Here is a 20,090-nt window from a genome sequence, read left to right on the forward strand (position 1 = left end):
CTTATCACTGATGTATTCTGGGTAATTTTATGTTAGGCACAGTATACCTTTGTTGGATCTTTCTATCATGTGTGTATTGTGCTATATTATATAAGAATAATTAATTAATTTTCTCATTGCTTAAGCTGTGGATTGTTTCCCTGATTAATGTATTTTGTAGCTGTGTCAGCTTTGTGAGTTTGGGGAGGTATTAAGTCCTCTGGCTAACTCAATGCTTCATCACACTAACCGACACACAACAAACACAGCCTTTGACACTGCCGAGTAAAGAGCAAAGTTCACCAAAACATTTTGGCATGCCACAAATGCAATTGCTCCGTTTGATCGCCCTGGTCCAGCTTCTGAAATGCTTTTGTTGACCACACAGCTGCTTCTTCTCGCTGCGCGTTCCCACTGTGGATAGCAGGATGGGAGCGCAGGGGAGGGAGGTGAATGACCTCTCGATGTCAGGCCGCTGGCCTTCGCCTGAGCGGGGGCAAACAGAGCAAGAGGAATAGCTGACATCTTGTCTCACTTGGCTTCATCCATGGGTGGTGGTTTGTTTGGAATGGCGGAGGCTGGGAGGTCAGGGTGACAGAGTAAATTATGGAGGAGAGTTGGAAGGGTGAAGTGAGGAGGAGACATTAGGGGTGGAAGGTTTGACCAGTTGTGGGTAAATCATTGCTAGGCTCAGGGGGGGGCAAGAGGTGAAGAGAAGAACATTAGGGTGTCAATAAAGTTTGAAGCGAGAGGGTACAAGGATTGGCTTAGCTTGACCTCGTCCCTCTGAGGCATCCTGGCCCATGGACTAATCCTATTACTCACGTGGGTTTCAGAGCTGTCATTCAGTCAAAGCCTATCTCAGGCCTGATGTGAAGAAGACCTCCCAGCAGAAATAGAGTTGGCTACCCCAACATCCCTACTACCCCCCATCCAACTGAGTCCTCACTATAATTGCTTAGTGGAAGCTAGATGCAGCAAACAAAGGATGCTGTTGCTAACTGTGATCCAGAGCCACGCTGGTCAAACAGGCTCTCACCAACAGAGTCACCAGTAAACGAGCCCCGCACCATCACAGCTCCTCCTCCACATTTCGCAGCATAAGCGACACATTCAGCAACCGTCTGTTCCCCCCGTCTATGACAAACAAAGGCCTGAAGAGCAGAACCAAAAATTGGGAGCCATAAGGGTGAAGGACGGGCTTTAGATTGGCTAATTTCCTAAAGCAATGACCGACCACGTCTTTTCCCTTGACTTAACTGAGAGTTTCTTTCCATAATATAGATTTGTACAATAGTTGTAGCAGCTCTAATAGGTCTATTTACTCTGTGCCCACCCTTCCCCCTCCTCTTCCTTTTGGTCCAAAGCACATTAAGCAAGAAGAAAGAAATGTCACAGACAAGTCAGACCGTGAAAGCTAAATGCAGATACACGAACAAAAACCCGAAGTACAATAATTATTAGGGGTTATTTAAAAAAAAATAAAAAAGCTTGTCAGAGGCTGATGACTGTCCTTTTTTAAATGCATGCACTTGTCGCTAAGATGACTCACTCTCGCTTTGAAGGTACATATAAACATGTAGCGTTAGTTTGTTTGACCCCGATTATTAAATTAATAACAGTGAAACCTCAAATGCATTTCAGATGCCACACCGACAAAGGCGGCATTGCGCTGTTTGTTGTTCTTGCAGGCGCAATCTAAGATTTTTTCTCAACTTCCTTAAATTTATCTGTTTTTCTCATCTGGGATCTCTTAGCCAAGAATAACAAGCAGCTACAGAGCGGAAACACATCCATATGCATGCTCACACATAGGCCTAATGCACACACGGGCCCGGACGCGAACACACAGACGCACACCGCCACTCTCAGTAGCAGGAAACTACGTCTGCACATGCTCCTGTGTGTAATCACCTGGTTCTATCAAAACACCTTTGAGAGGCACATCACGGCGACTTGTGTCTGATGTCGAGCGTGAGCCACGTTCAAAACCAAATGAAGAGTGCCTCGAGACATGACATATTGTCTGTGACGTTCTGGTATGAGTAGCACATCAGATCAGTTTCATATGATACTGTATGAAATCAGTTACAGATGAAAGTGTGGCTTAATGCTTTCTGGAGACACGCCAGAAGAGATAAGGCTGCCCAGTCAGAGCCGTCCTAAATCGTAGGACCTCGACAAGATGCTAGACATCATTTCCTTCACAAATATGCAGTTTATTAATATCCGTGTCCTCATGTGGATTATATTGTACATGTTTTAAAGGGCAGAATGGGTAGAAATGTGATACTTGTGTACGTCTGGCTCGGTCTCAGCCCTTGCTGCTTCTGACAGCATAGCCTCGCGCAACATGATTATTAGCGGTGAGGTCAGGAGGAATCGAACCTGCGCCTAATTAGGAACAGGTTGCAAGCCTCTTTTAAACAGTTGTTATCACTCTTTGCGGAGTTGCACCGTTGACCCCGTGGAGCCAAAGGTGCGTTGTGACACCAAGCAACGGCAAGCAACATGTGTTGCTCAGCTCCCCGTTCAGCACAGGATGTGGAAAGATTACGAGTGGATAGAAAACAGCCTCTACGGTCAGTGAAGGAATCTTTTATAGTCTTTTTCACACAGTCGTTAGGTTCGGCGGTAATGCCCAGCTTTGTGTTTGCTCTGTGACTGAGGTGGAGAAATCACCTGAATGAACCCGAGTCCTGTTTCGGCGGGGGGGGCTTTTGTCCAGGAAAATGTTGACAGAAGGCAGTTGTGGGGTCTCTGTTTGCAGTGGGCTGCTATTGACTGGTTTGCCTTCTAGCCCAGATAGACTTATAAAAGAAAATGAGCGTTGACTGTGGAAGCGAACCGCAGCCGTGTGATTGTAGGATATGCCTCTCAGCTTCCTTCCTGAGACCTTACCACTAAATTAGGCTTAGCATCACCTCCGTATCCACTGAAAAGGACATTCCTGTGCTTCCTTGCGACAAGGCGATATCTTTTCCTGTCTTCTCTCTGCCTCGTCTAAGTGTCGGCTCCGCTCTGAGATAAAGTCTCCCACAGCTTGACGTTTCCAGGGACTACGCTAATTCAGTTAGAGGGGGCATGTTTGAGTGTAGCCTGGAGTTGCACCAGCTTTAACCAACACTGCAGAACAGAGCATACTGTGGCATTAAAAGGGGAGTCAGTCAAGGCAAACATTCTGTGTTGATAATACCAAAGCCAACACAAATATCTCATCCTGGTCACAAATATGGCAAGTTAGCAAATTTCATTTTGTTTCTCGGTCTTCAGGTTCATTGGTTTTTATGGGGACAGCGCGGCTCACTTGGACTCGGTTAACAATACTTTCATCTGTTGGAATGTGAGGAACCAATGAGGGAGGAATAGAGATAAAAATGACAAAAAAGGAACGTGTATAAGAATGAATGTCCGAGTCGGCCAAGCTGCTTCTGCAGGATGTTTTGGACCACAAGTGGATGTTGGTGCCTTTGCTCTTTTGCTGTCGGCAGCAGAGTCAGCGGAGAGATTTTGAACGAGTGTCTTTTTTAAAAAAAAACATAGGGCGCGCTGCCCCATGTCCTGCTTCAGTTTTACTCTGGTACCACCCCACCACAAGCCTGAAGACTACCCGAGCTGACAGGATCCACTTTTCAGGCAAAAAGCCGCTGTCGCGAGTTGTTATTCTTTATGTCTTTGTGGCGTGAGGCTACAATTAAAGCTAAAAGTGAAACACATGCAGAAATGTTTTTTTTTTTTTTTTTTTGCCGTGAGTGGGTGCAATTTTAGTGAAGCGGGTGAAGCCTACTGTTACTGTTAATGTATCAAATGCCTTCAAATTTTTTTACACGCAGATCAAACTGTGCTGTCCTGTTCGCACAGAATGCATGGAGATGGTTCCTTGAGCCACGGCGATAAGGAAACGAGACACAACTGGACCCAAAGTTGGCAAACATGACCATATCAGTGTGTGACCGGATAGGTAGATGCCTCGAAGTGTGTGCTGAGACAGATGCTTTTATTTCTGTTGGCCGGTTTAGACACTGAAAGAAGGGCCACATCACACACTCGCCAGCGGAGCTGATAGAACAGCCGTCCTGTCCTGTTGTCCTGTCGAGCGCCTCCCGGCACGTTCGGTGATTCTTTATGCGACATGTTTTCAGCCCATTGATAAGAACCTTCACCCTCCTCTGCTCAGGAATGTGGTTCCACGCGTCAGATACACCTACCAGGTCCAAACCGTCTCCGGCCGCGGTGAGAGCGAGCCCTCGCCACCCTTGGTGCATGAACTGGGGTCGCCCTACTGCGGCGACGGCCGCATCCAAAGGTAACCGGGCTGAGACTGGAAGCACTGAAACCGATTCTAACCGTTCGGGAGTTACTGTATGTGTGAGAGAATCCTTTCTAATCTTTCTGCTATTTCAGTTCCAAAGGCGAGGAATGCGATGATATGAATTCCATGAATGGCGACGGCTGCTCCAGTCAGTGCAAGAAGGAGTCCTTCTTCAACTGTGTCGGTAGGTCGTACGCGTGTTCACCTCCTTCAGGCTAAAGCCGCGATCGTCTGAATCAAGGTGTTCTCACCCACGTTCATTTTATCGGCACCAATGACGGTATGTGTGCAGCATCGCTGGCTGTTAATGAATGACTCGACGTGAGTCACTGATGCGTCCAGCACGAGTGGTCAGCGGCTTCGTTCAAATCATCTGATGCGCCTCCAAACATTCTTTCCAGATCAGAAGTGATGTTCGCGTGCCGTTTGTTCTATTAGTCGCATGTGTTACACGCAGCGTTCATCCGTCATCGGGTTCTTGCGTAACGCGCTCTGACCGGACTCGTGCTTCTGCTTTTCCTGGGTCCTGGTTCTTAAGGTCCGGGCTGTCATGGTTCTGAAGCCTTCCTGCTGGGCTCTTACATTATCTTGTGTGCAACTTTACAGTGCATGTTATGTAAGAACACCGTGCTCACATGCCTGAATGAAACAGCCTTTTCACTCACATAATCAGTCTCACCTGTGGACAACCAGCTTATTCTCTGGAAACACTTTTTATAAAGTTGAACTGCATCTCTCACCCTTTTTTCTTTTATAAGATGCATCACTTCCCGCCCGAACTGCTGTAATAGATATGCACACACAAGGCTACCTAGTTCCCGTCCGACTGCTGGATAACCGCATCGACTGCGCTGCTTTTCCACCGGCGTGTGTGCGAGCGAACGCACGCCGGCGTGTGTCTGACACCTCCTGACATGGTTGCAGCTTTGCACAGAAACCGGACACTATAACGACGGGACCTTCTGTCCGTCTGTCTGCATGTGTGAGAGAGCGGCAGCTTGTCAGCGGGCTGGATAGCGAGCGCCGAGTACACAACAGGGCCAAGGTTCTGCAATTTGGATGCACTTTAATGGGGCATTCACACGATTGAGCCCAATTACATGTGGAAATAGGTGAAACTGACACGTTTCCTTTCACGTGGCCCCACCTGGCTCTGCGATTCCACTGGCTGCGTCTCAACGGGGTGTCAAGCCACAGTAAACACAGGTGCTGACATGAAGCATAAAGTAAATGTAATCTGATTTGCTCGGCTAAAGTGATAGTTGGAAGGTTGTTCTTTCAATCTTTCCATCACTTTAATGTGTCAACTGTAACTTAGGCGGCAGCGCAAAGACAACTAAACAAACACAACAAGCAGAGTTTATTTTGTCAGCCCAGGTGCCATTTTTCTGTCTCTATCTGTCTCTGTTCATCTCATCACTCTTTCTTTTTCCGACTGCACTCACTCGCCTTTCCACTTTTTTCATTCCCTACTTAGTCCTTTCTTAGTCCTAAGTCTCCGCTCCATGTTAACTTTCGCTTTCTACGTCCTTTCCCTCCGTTAGCTCTCTCAAGCTCACGCTACCTATTACGGTTTTCACAATGCGCTATTCGTGCTTCCTCTTGTCCCGGTCCCGCTGCCTCCTCGCCTCTGTTCCCGCTGAGTGAGTGGCGGGAGCGTGTTCTGTATGCCCCTTCAGTAGCCCCTCGTTTCACCATCGCCAGAGCACAGAACTAAGTTTTTGGCTGAGCTGGGGAGGTCTGGAATTTCGTCGAGGAGGCCCCGGCCAACTTGGCACAGGATGCCGCCTTTCCCCCTAACTGGAACCCCAACGGCTGACACTGCTGTAGCTGAGAGCTCTGAGGCCCAGGCAACCTCCCTGTTCTGCTCACCTCTCCTCCAAGCCTCCAGTTCCAGACCTAAACTCCGGGTGGGATGTCTGGAAAAATTACAGCTGTATCTTTGTGTACCTCTTGACTTGACTGTCTGGTCCCCCCACAGCTCCCTCCTCATTGTGTGTTTGGCTCAGTTGCTCTGGTTTTATCATCCTCTCTCTCTCTCTCTCTCTCTCTCTCGCTCTCTCTCTCTCTCTCTCTCTCTCTCTCTCTTTCTCTCTCTCTCATTCTTCTGTCTGTTTTTTTCTCCTTCTCTCATCTCTATTTGAAGATGTGCTAAAGAATTTACCCTTCTTTTATCCATGCACCTTCTGCTCTTCACCTCATCCCCATCAGATCTTCTCCTTCCCATACAAAATAACAGATGAGGTCAGAAGTTATATTCCAAAGACTGGTGGTATGAATAAATTCACGTGACTGTGTATCTCTTGCAGCTTGACAAGAGCAAAGCAGAGTGATGTGAAGTCTTACGGGTTTTCTTTTCACCCACAGAGGAACCAAGCATGTGCTACTACTATGACGGCGACGGGGTGTGTGAGGACTTCGAACGGGAGACTGGGGTGAGAGACTGCGGCCTCTACACCCCGAGTGGCTATCTGGATCAGTGGGCCTCCACAGTGGAAGTGTCCCATGAAGAGAAGCCCTACTGCTCTGGAGAGGTGGCTGCTGGATACCCTGCTGTTACCAAGGTAAGGCCATACGCAGCTCATGTGACCTGATGTGAAGGTTAAAAGACATTATATATTTTAATGAAAACAGCCATTTTTGACATGGGGACATTTAATTAAGTCTCCCTATGTGGGTGCAGACATTTGCTGCCCTAATTAGAGTAATGCTTATTGAAGACGAGGGAAGAAGCCATTGATTCTGCCTAAGCCGGGTGGAGTTATTGATCTGTTGCTTTTGCAGCACAGGAAAGTCAGATTCCCCAAAACACTGGGGTGAGACAGACTTGTACAAATGCAAAGCTTTGGACACAGTTAAGCTCCGCCCCTTTCATTACTCGGCCCCTAATACATACAGTCAAAGGTAAGTCATCTCATTTCACTGTGCTTTTATCCAGTTGGTTGATTCCTGCTGGAACTAGGCCTTTCCCCTGTGCTGATGCTGCATTTTTCGAGGCCAGCAAATGAGTTATAGTGGAAGAAATGTGGTCAGGTGCCTTGCTCAAGAACACTTGGCAAGGATGCAGGCAAACGGAGGTAGGACATTAATCAATAACACCGAATGCATGCGAGATCCTGTGTAAGCGAATCACACGAGCGTGTTCTGACCCAGATCGTTGCAGATGTTCAGGTCCATAAAAGCGTGACGGGCTTCTGGTGTGAAGGACGCGATATTTCCAGACGGTCGCATGTGATGAGGTCATCTTGTTTAGCCTACACAGCCTACGTTCACGCAACTGCATGTGTGGACAATATGCAAACCCACGCTTCTGAACTACAGTATATACATTACACAGCACAAGTTGATGCTGCTTTGATTTTTCACCACCAGGAGCACAAGTCATAACGCATCGTCATCCCCAACTCCGAATTAGCTGTTATTGCGCGGCGTCCTTGGAGCTTGGAGCGTATGTGCGCACCAGCAACTGTGTGTGTTCTCACTTGTTTGCTTATTGTTGTTCCCTGGAAAACAGCGGGAACATAACTCTCGAGTTGAGAATCTCTTTCGGGCGGTGTTGTGCAACTGCATGCGTGTGTCTACGACAGTCCTGGAGAGCTGGAGGCTCCACATGAAACTTGTAAGGTTTGGTTCTGGTGATGAAGACCAGACAGGAGGCTCGGCTTTATGCGTGGATCCAGTTTAGATGGGACCGCTTTGGAAACGCCACAGTGGCTGCTAAAGAGTTTTTGAAGATATTACGTATTTTCATTGATGTCTGGCCACCTGGTGTTTTAACTGCTGTTTCTGCTGACAATCGCTCTCGATGGCAATCGGGAATCTGCCACGGAGTTCCAAGGAAATCATTCTCCAGGCATCTGGATCGAATTCTCATTCCTGTTTTCTCAGTTTGAGTGAGGTTGTTTACAGAGCCGGTTGATTTTTGGTCGACTTTGACAATTTGTTGATTGAAAGGAATGTTAAAAAACCTATAGACATTAGCTGTAATAACATGCAACACATCCAAATTCCAAGCAGGAGGTCTGTATAGCTCCTCGTGCTCATTGTGCTATGATATGTGTTAGCAGCCTTATCTGAGTCTTATACTCATATACTGATCTTGACTCAGACAGTTTTGAGAAGCCTGTTATCAATATTAAGATGGCAACGACTGAAAAAAGGAGGCTGCTGCTTGTGTCTGAATTCAAATGAGACGCATTATCTTTATAGAATATTGGAATTTGATCTCATAAAGTCACTAAGTCAGCGAAGGTTAATTGTGCTGTGATTGTACCCACTCATTTAAATAAACGCTCTCTGCTCCTGTTTGATGTGTGGAACTGGACCGGGCCAGAAGCTAAGCTGCCTTTGGAACGGCCCCACACAACCATTGACTTTTCATCATTCGCCCACTGCCTTTTATAAGGCGGGACTAAGTAAGTGCTGTGAGATCGGTTTGCTTGACAGGATCAATAATAGAGACGCAGACGGCCCATTGTCATTTCTTCATGGGGACTTTGATCCCAGTCAACCACGGTCCTGAGACAATGTCACTGCCGCAGCACGGTTCTCTGCTGGAGTTACTGTCTGGTTAACCACAAGCATCCATCCCACAATATCCACCATTATTGTCCTTCCAGTGCTGGACTGTGTGTATTTCTGTTTGACAGTGACAAATAATGGTGGAAAGACAAACTCGGATAAAGGATTTAATTGTTTTCGCAAGGTGTTCGGCCTCCGGAACAGTCTGTGTTCACTGGTTTCTCCAACTCTCTGTATCTCTATAGTGTGTTCTCCCTAAACAATAAAATCATTCATTTCAGCAAATGCCTAAAGATGAGATATGTTTATGTTCAAGTAACCAAATATTTTACCAGCCATACTATTTATGAGCCTTTTCTATTGGGAGCAAAGGAGGAAATAGTGCGAGGTTGTTATAGAACCACAAAGTCCACAAAGGGGTGACAGATGGGTCAACGTACTGTTGGACTTTGACACAGAAGAATGTTGTTTACTTCCCCTTTTCTACCAAAAGCCAACTCTGGTTTCTTTTAATCTTCACGACAATCTTTCTTTCACCATAACTAGTTGTTTTTGTGCCTGAACCTGACCAAAGGCAACCACTTAACCATCAGAAAATGATTTGACGGCTGCTATAAGTATTTGCAACGGTCTGGGTTGGCAGTGACGCAAGACGTCGTCCGGTTGACGGGGTGACAGAGAGACACCCAGTTGTTCTGGAGGTTTAGTCATAAATAGACTAAGATGTTGTTACAGACCGTGTGTCCTGCCTTGTGGTCCAGATACTGTATGTTTCGCATTAAAGTATTGTAAGGGAAATGTTACATATTAAATGCTGAGACGACAACATAAAGCTGTTCCACCGAATTCTTCGTTCACGGGAGCGACTGCTGGTTGCACTTATCATGGCATTATCACAAATCAACAACACATTGTTCTACCTTGTTAATAGCTCACTTCACCCTTTGTGGTGTAATGGAATCATGTTTCTGAGTTCATGGCTCACAGGTCTGTGGTAGACTTGGGCTAGAGATGGGCTCCTCTGATACAGAACAATGCAAAAGCGTAATCAACTTTATGTGTGTGTCTTTTGACCTGAACGAGTGTGGTGGAGGTACAGGCGTTAGCATTTTCGTCTAATCTGGTGACTATGTCCTATTGGCTTTGTGTATCAACCCCTTTTGATGCCTAAAGACAGTGATGATTGTGTGTGTGTGTGTGTGTGTGTGAGAGAGAGAGAGAGATAGAGATAGCGAGAGAGGCAGGCAGTGCTGATAGGAATCTTTAAAAACAACAACAGCACAAGAAGGCACTTGAGGAAAAAGAGAGATCACATACTGTATCTGGATGAAATCTCAAGCATGTGTGTGTCTGTGTGCGTGAGCGGTAGATGGTGGCAAGCGCACAAACACATACAGAGCGTCAGCCTGTTAACGCAGTATTCAGCATTACTGCACGAGAGCTGAACTTCATGCACCACAGCGAAGCCAAGGAGAAAGATGGGTGAGTGCGTTTACATTTAAAGCACAGCTGAGGGAGGGTTCAGCAACATAAGAATAAATGGCGCATAGAGCCATAAATACATGGCGACCCTTATGACACAATGGCGAGTAGTCTGGAGGCTGTGTTACACAATGTATTACATCAGCTAAGATGATGCAGATTCATTTTTTGGGGGTAGACCTGTAATCACTGCAAAAGGTTACAGCAAATGGATTAAATGCAGTTTTCAGCTGTTCAAACAGAGACAGAGGAAGAAAGGGCAATGAAATATTAGCAGACACTGTATAATGGCTCCAATGACTTGAAACAACGTTGACAGAAACGCACATGACAAAAGACAGAACCAATGAGGTTTAACTTGTTGTAATTGGAGGTAAAACAATCTGGAAGTTGGGTTTGACGGACAGTCTCATTGCGTTCGAACGAAAATACATCACGGAGTAAGAAATGATTGTCAAAGAAGCGAGCGCTCCAAAACCGCTCACGCCGGCCCTCTCCACATTAAAGTGTCCTTAAACGAGCGGTTGGGTCCAACTAAAATACCACACGGACGGCGGGGGAATGAATGAAGTTCAAACTGCTGTGACATATTAATGATTGCAGAAATGTCCAACTGGCCAAGTCCAGCGGCTGCGCTGCCGTCATGTGTCAAACGTTCCTGCTTGCCCGCTGCAGAATGCTGCAATTCACCTGTGAATACTGTAACATGGCGTCAGCTCATTAAAAAGACCCCCACACACCTCCTCCAGGTACACAGACAGAGAGGCATAGGCAAAGGCACAGTGTGCTGACTCCAGGCAGGATTATAGGGCAGGCCCATGGGGGACTGAAATGTACTACTGCTGTCACTGTGGAGCAGAACATAATGTTCCCCCACCACCACACCATGGAATACGGTGAGCCAGCTCAACCTGCTCCGGGGGGATTGGATAGGAGAACTGGCCCTAGCAACTAGCCCTTGTGTTTGCGCCGACGCACGCGTGCGGACGAGTCTGCGTTGGTCGGCGCGGGTGCACGAGCATCCGAACGCCGGGCCAGGTGATGCCTCCGGAGAGGCCCGCTGCCTCGGCAATGTCTGACGCAAGCCCTCATCCCCGGAGAGCGCTCCCTTAATTATACATAGGCAACAGAAGGGATGACATTTTAGTCCTCTGCTGCAAGACGCTGCCTATATGTGGAAATGTGCAGGAGGGGCTGCGTGAAGTGAGACCTAGTGGAGGACACGTCCGTTCTGCCGAGGCTACCGTCGCGTGGCTAACGCGCGGCCGAGCTTATGTACTATACACTGCCGCGCATGCTAACCGCCGAACACGCACACGTGCGCTCGCAAACAAAGTCTCGTACGGTAGCCCAGCACAGGAGGGCCAGTGTCTCCCTCACACCGCACGGGTCGAAACCTCTGGCGTGACGCGACTCCTCTTCCCCTTTTACTTTCCCGCCGGTTCAATTATTCTTGCGGTTGCGCCATGTGGAAGCCTCGTTGTGGCGGGTGGATTTCTTCATGGCGCTGATGACCCCCCGTAACATTTTCAGGCTGTTAATATACAGGCCTTTGGCTCGGTTTTATTGAGCATAGAAGCCACTGGCTGTGGGACATTTATATTCTCCGCAGACCCATGTGTTTCCAACTTGCTGGCATTGTACGCTCGCCAGTCCCTATACGTACGTCTGTGGTCTGGTTTCTTGCTACCCAGTTGCTGCTCATGTCTCCCCTGATGGGAGCGGGGATAGGTGAGCTGCATAATTGTAGCCACTCACAAACTTTTACTGCCGCAATTTCAGTAGGCTCTGGAAGTCGTCCATCATCAGCCTCAGACCAATGAGACGGTGAGCTTCGGTGGGTATGGGTGGGGCTGGGTGACAGGACATTACCTCACACACAAGGCGCTCACCAGCATTCCAGTAAACCCTGGGATGGTGCTTGGAAACCCCACTAGTTTCTTTCTGTTTGCGCTTTCTCCTTTTCTCTCCACAAATGCCTCACAGATGCGCCGTCTTGCTTCCAATTTGTATACAGCATGTGCCTTTAACAAAGAGAGAGCGAGAGCGATGGAAAGAGGAGAAAAGGAATACCTGTTGATGGAAATAAACACATCACAGGAGGCGCTGTGGCTGGATAAATATTCCCTGAGGAAATTGTGTTCATAATTTGCACATGCACACAGCAGGTTTGTGTCTGACCCCACAGAGTCCCAACAACGGCATTAGAACCTTATTGTACCTGTACTCAGTGAATACCGACGACCTCGTCTGACTCAGAATCAATGGACGTTTTGTTGCTGTTGTACTGACTGAATGAAGGTCTAAGCCGTGGACAAACTGTCAAGATTTAAGGCGATGGGGTTGGAGTCATTTGGGGAAATGGGGAGTCCCAAATTGATGTAGACAAGGGGACTTGTGGGAAAGTTGGTTGACAAAACGGTCCATGAGCCAATCCCCTGATGATCTCTATCAGTGTGTGTTCGCATCCTGCCACATGCTACATAGTATGCGAGAGATTATGTTGTCATGAGGGCGTCTTCAAGTCTGTCTCTGTGTGGATGCGACTCTTTTTTGCGATCAGTCTTCAAATCTGTAGGCGACAGAACAAGACATGGTCACATCCTATAAAGAAAACGGATTTGCATCTGCCAAGACAGCGTCGCAGTAATTGCTTGAACGACTCCTTGCTACTGGGTGGTGTTTGGCGTGTGCGAGGCATAAGGAGTGTGGAGTGTCAGGAAAGTCCTGAGTTGTACTAAGGTCATCCTCCAGCTCCTTGGCTGCCCTCTAGTCTTGTAGAATACAGGAAGAACCTTCTCGGGGCCTCCTATAAATGTCTGAGGGCCTCAGTAGTCTTTCAAGAACATGTGGCCCATGTTTGTGTGTATGTGTCAGTGAGGTTTATTGATTTGATTCCAAGATACAGTATTCCGAAAATCTGGGGGCTTGAACTTCAGTAACACAGCCAAGGTAAGAGTAGCATATGTGAGTCTGTGTGTGTCTTTCTACATGTGTGAAGAGGTGATGTAACTTCAGTCTGGCACCGAATCTCCATCAAGAGGGGGGGGGGGGTATAGTTGAGGTACATTGTGCTGTTAGAGCCATTATTATTGTCATTACTCTGTCTTCACTAACGGCACCACTCTTTGTTCCCACTTCCCAAGTTTATGTTCGCTTCATGCTCCTAATGAGGGTTTTTACAGTACCGACATATTTTCAGTCTCTGACAGTTGCACTGTCTCTTTCACCCCACTGTTATCTACTTCGGTTTCCCCCTTTGGCTCAAGACACTTACCTCTCCTTTTATCTGAAGTGGTGATTTACAAACACCAGTTTGTGTCTACAGACCAGGGGTTGGCTGTTGTCTGCCAGTCTGACTAGCCAGCTGGTACGAATTAAGACCATATGTGTAACGTGTGTGTGTGTGTGTGTGTGTGTGTGTGTGTGTGTGTGTGTGTGTGTGTGTGTGTGTGTGTGTGTGTGTGTGTGTGTGTGTGTGTGTGTGTGTGTGTGTGGTTGTGAGGTAACAAGCTGAACTCATCTCCACTGTTGCCGTGCCTGTTTTCCAGAGTTTGTTTTGCTCCAAAGAGACGTCTAACATTTGACACATGTACCTGGAAAGGTAAACTTTTATATGCTTGCAATAAATCAGAACGAGGGGAACCACGAGCGATGGTGGACCAAGTGAACTAATCCTTTTATAAAACCTGCCTTGGCTTTTTGCACAATAGTAACTGTTTCCTCTTAAAAACAGCTATTATGCATAATGAGCATTACAGCACTACATTTTCCTGTTTCTTTTTCTCTTGTTAGTTTTAATAATCATTATTTTACTCTGCTAATGGATTCAAATTCATTGGATGGTGCTTTGGCTGGTTGTTGGTTTTAAAGGTGTCATTACAATCATTTGGTGCTTGACACAGATTCTGCCGCCTGAATGATCTCGACTGTGCTTGTGATAAAGGAAATCACAACTGTTTTTAATTCAGTCTTGTTAGATTGAGCTAATATTTGAGTTTATCAAAAAAATTCTGAGGTATGAAACCAAACAAAGAAAGCTGTAGGACCACGTTCATACTGTTGAGATGCTGGTGTAGCATTGTTCAAGTCACATTGGTAACATCGGTTAAAGAAGCTTTTGTATATTAATACTTTATTTGTACGTTGTGAGCTTCTGTGTAATGTTTTGTTACTTAATCAATGATGAAATGAGTGTTTCTGGACAAACGTCCCTTCTCTAAAACAGACCTAGAGCCAAGAGGGAAACTAGATGAAGATGCAGATGAACCTACATTGTGTAATTTTATACCTTTTTAGCAACACAAAGACATGCAACTCTATATGGTGATACTTTGAATATATACACGAAAGATGTATTAAACCTTTTCAATCATAAACTTGGTTTAGGGTTTCCAGCGTATCAAAGCTGGAAACAAATGGGTTGAGTTTACGAAAACCTTCAATGGGTTGTATAATGATCGTTTAATATGCGTTCATATCCCAAAAGAGGATGATAAATGGACTTAATTATTTATTATAACATATAAAACAACAAATAAACAGCAGAAGGAAAACACTTGGTTGACCATATGTTAAGTGGACATGAAATAACCTGATTACAAAGTTAGTTGGACTTGAAAAAGGTATAGGAATGTTCTTGATCTTAGCAGAGTAAACAAGTCCATAACCAAGGACTGAATTGAATTAGCGCTTGTTGCCGTGGAGGTGAGGAGCTTGGAGGAAGTGTGGGTGCCGTGAACCTCCCGCTAGTGCTGATGCTTCATGTGGGGCGTTTGCCCGAGGGCAGGGTTTTTGGCAAACCAAGCAGTGTTTACCTGCCTCGAACAGTAGGTCGTTAGAAAAACACACTGCGAGATGGGAGGGGGCCGTGGGGGAAGGTGTAGCAAGTGCCACCTGTGTTTACATGAATAAGTCATCAGTTTGCACATGGAAAGGGGTTTTGTCACCTGCCCTGTCTGTGAAGGACTCGCAGTGGAAACCGTTGCCCTTGACTTCACTTCATTAGCAGACCGACAGTCCTTTTAAAATCATATTGGTTAATTAAGTCATGCCGTCAGAGTGAGTTACTCAGAATGTTATGGTTTTTTGTCAAGGCCAGACCAAAGTCAGAGTTTGGCTGAGATCTAATGCTGGATTCTGGGAAGCCCTGCACTTGCCAAAGTAAAATAACTCGGGGTTATTTATTTTAGTTACTGTATTTATTATATTAACATTTAGCGAAAAGGGTACATTTTCTGTAAACCATAATCTGACATGGAAATCTAAGAACAGTCGCGCATTCACGGAACAAAGACCGCGGAGACCCAATCAACTGGGGCCAGAGGCTCATGGCGTCTGATCTCAGGTGTTTGTCACCTGCATTTCTCATTTCTGCCACTTCAGCTGTGTGCAGAACAGTCACGTCAACAGATCCAGGGGACAGATATATGGAGAGATAGCTGGTCGGGCCAGTTTTCCATAGTGGCAGGATCCTACAGTAGCCTCTCCAGCAGAAGTCTCCAGTTACTGGTGTCTCATTTCACTGGCTCAGGGCAGCAGGTGAAACTCACTGTCCTTGGGCATGTGCCCTCTCTCCTTTTCTGTCAGTATTTACATATTGATCAGGGCTGTTTCATAATCTATCGCTGTCCTTTTTCGGTTCCTCCGCCTCAAGCACGAACCTCTTAATTTGAAAGTTTCACTCGTACAGAGTGGAAAGGTGAGAAGACGCATATACGGTATACATACATACTACATGGAAATACAGGAGGCTTGTCACAGCAGGAAAAAGAAGTGAAATTTTATTTACTCTATGTATAATTAATGTGTTTTCAGACTAGACTCAAATATTACCAAACTGTCTCTCTTTTATTTCCTAAGTTACGTCCTGACACATATCCTGAGTATTTATGTGTATCTTTATATCCATGCAACATGTGAAGACTGCTTCAGGGGCTTAAACAAATAATAATAAAAAAAATTGGCACATTGCACAACTGTGCAGAACAGATGACTACGGGTGATTCAGGTACTGTGGGAGCTTTTGAAAACGCTCCGAGGGCTTCTAGTGGACAGGTGAGGCACGACAGGTCCTAGAAGCCGACCCACTGTTTTTTTACAAAAGAGGAGGAATGAGTGACATGAACAGGGCAGAGCTATGTGGGGCGGGTGATGCCTGACTGGTCCTGGACGTGTTGACACAATACAAACAAACGAGTGATGCGCGTCAGGTACTCGTCAGCCCGGCCGCACGACCAGCAGCTGACGGCTGTGGAAAACGCGGGTCACGGCGTTGCCAAAAGGCCACGACTCACTTTATTCACGCAAACGTGTCATAGATACTATATTGAGAATCCTACCTACCAAACTTCTTGATAATGTGGAAAACTGTTGCTTACTCAAGCAAATATGTCTTTAGTGGTTCTGACTTTTGGTGCAAATGGATTTATGATGCGTTTACTTGTTTCGCTCATCCCCAGACATGTCAGTCCAAAGTGTTCGATCTGTCAGACGGCGTGTCCCAGTACGCGTGGTTTCCCTGCCAAGAGGCCCGCGCTTCAACCTGGGGATACTGGCTCAAGGTGAGTATTGCAGTGTCTTTGACCTTTGACCTGGGGCTCCAGTTCCTAAAGTTGTGCCTAACGCTTTGTGCAGGCCCACTTTTCTCACCCCATGGTAGCAGCTGCAGTGATTCTGCACCTGGCTGCCGATGGGACAGGCTTCATGGACCAGACCCAGTGTAACGTCACCGTTCAGCTGGTGGACACCAAGGAGCTCATCCACAGTCTCGGTGAGAACTGTCTCAAGGGAGCTTGGGTCCAACCCACAGCGAACGACTTGGTCTGATTCACCCGGCCACCACTCTCCGCAGGTGACTGGCGTCTCAGCTGCCGCACCAACCCCTTGGTGATCCCCGTGAGCCACGACCTGTCCGTGGCTTTCTACCACACCAAGGCCATCCGGATCATGTTCACCTCCCGGTTCGTGGCCATCTCCGGCGTGGGCCTGCGCTCCTTCCAGTCCTTCGACCCCATCACGATAAGCGGTTGCCAGAGCAACGAGATCTACAACCCAACAGGCCAGAGGTGAGGAACACACAGAACCTCCATAACGGTATAGTTCCACATGCACGTTTGTTTGTAGGTGGACCTACACAACCAGCCAGTGATACACTCCTCATCCGAGAGATAGCGAGAGATGCGTGTTTCTCCCAAGTGCATTGATAGTGCAGTGTGCAAAACAAGTTTATTTATAAAGATTACAAAGTTATCCCAGAAGACTTGATCATTTAAACAAAATTAGATTATTATGAGCTATTTTCCACAACAAGCATGACAAACAACGGAGGGGGGAACCCTCTTCCAGGAATGATACACATGACGTTTCTAGTGAATTGCCAAGAGAAACAGAAATAGAGCAGCAGTTGGAGGAAAAGGAGTGTTTACAGTAAAGGAAACACAATATGTAGCAGGTAGTATATAACTAAGCCGAAGTGTGAAAGCGTCTTGGGAAACAGAGTGGTTGAGCACCCACCAAGCGTTGCCAAGCAGCGCTACGTGTACCAAGACCTCGGCCACACGATATTTTGTCTCTCACTTGGACACGCGACAAAACAAAGAGCCGCTTTTGCGGTCGTCGGCCGCGTTAGCGCGAAGGAGGCCGAGGCCTGTGTGAAACGGTGGTGCCAACAAGCTGTTTAATGTTAGACATCTGCAACCGTAAAACCTCCTAGGTAACAAATAGAATATCGCTGGAAATTTACAATCAATTTAGGCCTATTGCTGAGGTCCAGGGATTTGCAACAAAAGAGCCGACCCGCCGCCTCCAGCACTAAATCTTGTTTACTGCCCCAGCGTGTTTTGTTTTGGCTGAAGTGCACGCTGCATAATAATATCCTTTTTCTTAGAAAAACCCGGCCAAAGTGTTTCTCCTCTGAAACTATAAATGTATACTGTGATGCTGTAAATGTCCTGTCAATCACGCATTAAACTTTTCTTCCCGGTGCGAGGAAAAACAAATAGCAGCCGTTTAAAAGCTGGCGTCTGTACCCGAACACGGATGATTAGCCTGTAGCGGTTATTGATCACTTAGCTACAGGTGTCGCCGTTAGCGTTAGCCGCTAGCCGCTAGCCACGTGGCGTCAGGCCGTTCCTCACGGGCAGCGCTACCTGTTAACGGGAATTGTTCCCAGCGGTGTCTTGAAAACAGCGAGGGGGCGGTCGGGGACGATCGGGGACCGTTGGGGACGGGGCTGTTTGTGCCGTCGCTGCGTGCCAGCGAGGCATCCAAGAACACCTAAATAGATTAAAACTGCTGTCTGTCTGCATCAGCCAGGAAATTGTTTGCTGCAGCGCACGCTCGCCGGCACTAGTTGCTTTCTTGCAGAGTTCTCGCTGACTTTCCTTTCTTTCATCATCTCTCTACTTCATCTAATTTTCAGAGGCTCTTGAAAAGTAATGTGGTTACGCGGTGGCAGGGCCGCCAGACCTGCGCGTCTATGTTCAGGAGTTTTGATCCCACATCAGTGGAGCTCATCAAGGCTCCGTCTCTTTGTCATTGATCTGTTTTTCGAATCCTCTCTAAACTCCAACTCTCCAGTATCCTGTCGTTTATAATCCAGATTCCAAAGTCCCTTATCTCTGTCCTGCATTTTGCCTCGCTCCCCCTCTCCTTCCCGGCGTTTCCCCATCCTCCCCTTTCACTTCATCCCTCGCTGTCTTCTCATTCTTTACTTTCACATCATTTCCTCTCCTTCTGTTTGCCATCTCCCCTTTGGTGCCTCCTGCTCCCGCTTTCCCCGTCTCTGTCTCCTGAGCTGAGCAGCACATTTCCCGTAATACTTATTCCTCCACGGATCACCACATCCCCCTTTTTGCCCCAGTTGTTAACAACAGCCGCTATTAACATGACTCAGTTTTATGTTCCATGCTCGTCTGCGAGCGCACACTCGTGTACGCTTTTCCCTTTTGTCTTGTTGCAACAGTTTTTTCCTTCTCTTCACTTTTGACCTCTTTTGCATTCTGCCTCATTGTGCCGTCTACTGTACAGCACTGCTCAAACATAAGGGAAGAGGATAGTTTTCCAGGTAGTTAGTTATAATTTATGTCAGAAATTCCAAAGTGACTAGTAGAAAACCATGAGGAGATTTAGTTCCAAGCCAAAATGTCCACAGAGGAGGCTTCTAGGCTTCTCTAGCTTGTCCTCAAACAGCCTAGATGTGCCTGCTGTACATGTACAAGTCTCTATTTAATGAGAGTTTTTAATTACGAGCTTTGTGTTTTATTTAGAGACATGATATAGGTGCACGGTAGTTTATAATTTCAGAGTAAAGGCTTAAATGAGGTATGCACCAAACTGAAAAAGCAAATAGAGATTCCATTTGTTTAGGAGTGACTTTAACAGGCTTGTATTTTCTTACATCCTTCCCGCGTTTCTGTTTCCCTCTCCCTCCTTCTCCGCCGGCTTCATAAGGGAACCCTATACCGTAGAATGTGTACGGTTGTAAAAAAGGTGCCTTGGGCATCCAAACATTCCAGAGGCATTAAATGCCTTCTCCATCAGGCGACCGACGCGACGCTGTGGCCAAGCGCTGCCATCGTAGCCTGCACATAATACATCCTGTCACTCTTCATTTGCAAGCTGCACCCGCACCCAGACGCACATGCTTTCATGTGCGCAGCACATGTCCGCGCGCATCGGCTGCTTTATTGATTTGTTACGTGAAACAGTCGCCGATGAATAAATGTCGAGGACACAGCGTCTAGACATTGTGCGCAAACGTGACTGTTTGCATGTTCACCTGCAGTGAATTTAT

The 20,090-nt window shown here is 46.8% G+C and overlaps 1 protein-coding gene across 2 annotated transcripts in view; it reads left to right on the plus strand.

Annotated features, from left to right (window-relative positions):
* pappaa (pregnancy-associated plasma protein A, pappalysin 1a) overlaps window positions 1-20,090 on the plus strand; it is a 61,641-nt gene that overhangs the window by 20,458 nt on the left and 21,093 nt on the right. For both annotated transcript variants that reach the window (XM_029168720.2, XM_029168721.2), the window contains exons 8-13: window positions 4,157-4,285; window positions 4,384-4,475; window positions 6,659-6,855; window positions 16,756-16,857; window positions 16,931-17,066; window positions 17,148-17,361. In XM_029168720.2, the coding sequence (XP_029024553.1) occupies window positions 4,157-4,285; window positions 4,384-4,475; window positions 6,659-6,855; window positions 16,756-16,857; window positions 16,931-17,066; window positions 17,148-17,361 (870 nt within the window). The remainder of the gene's footprint in view (window positions 1-4,156; window positions 4,286-4,383; window positions 4,476-6,658; window positions 6,856-16,755; window positions 16,858-16,930; window positions 17,067-17,147; window positions 17,362-20,090) is intronic.

Source organism: Betta splendens, chromosome 12, assembly GCF_900634795.4.
Source record: "Betta splendens chromosome 12, fBetSpl5.4, whole genome shotgun sequence".
Classification (NCBI taxonomy): Eukaryota; Metazoa; Chordata; class Actinopteri; order Anabantiformes; family Osphronemidae; genus Betta; species Betta splendens.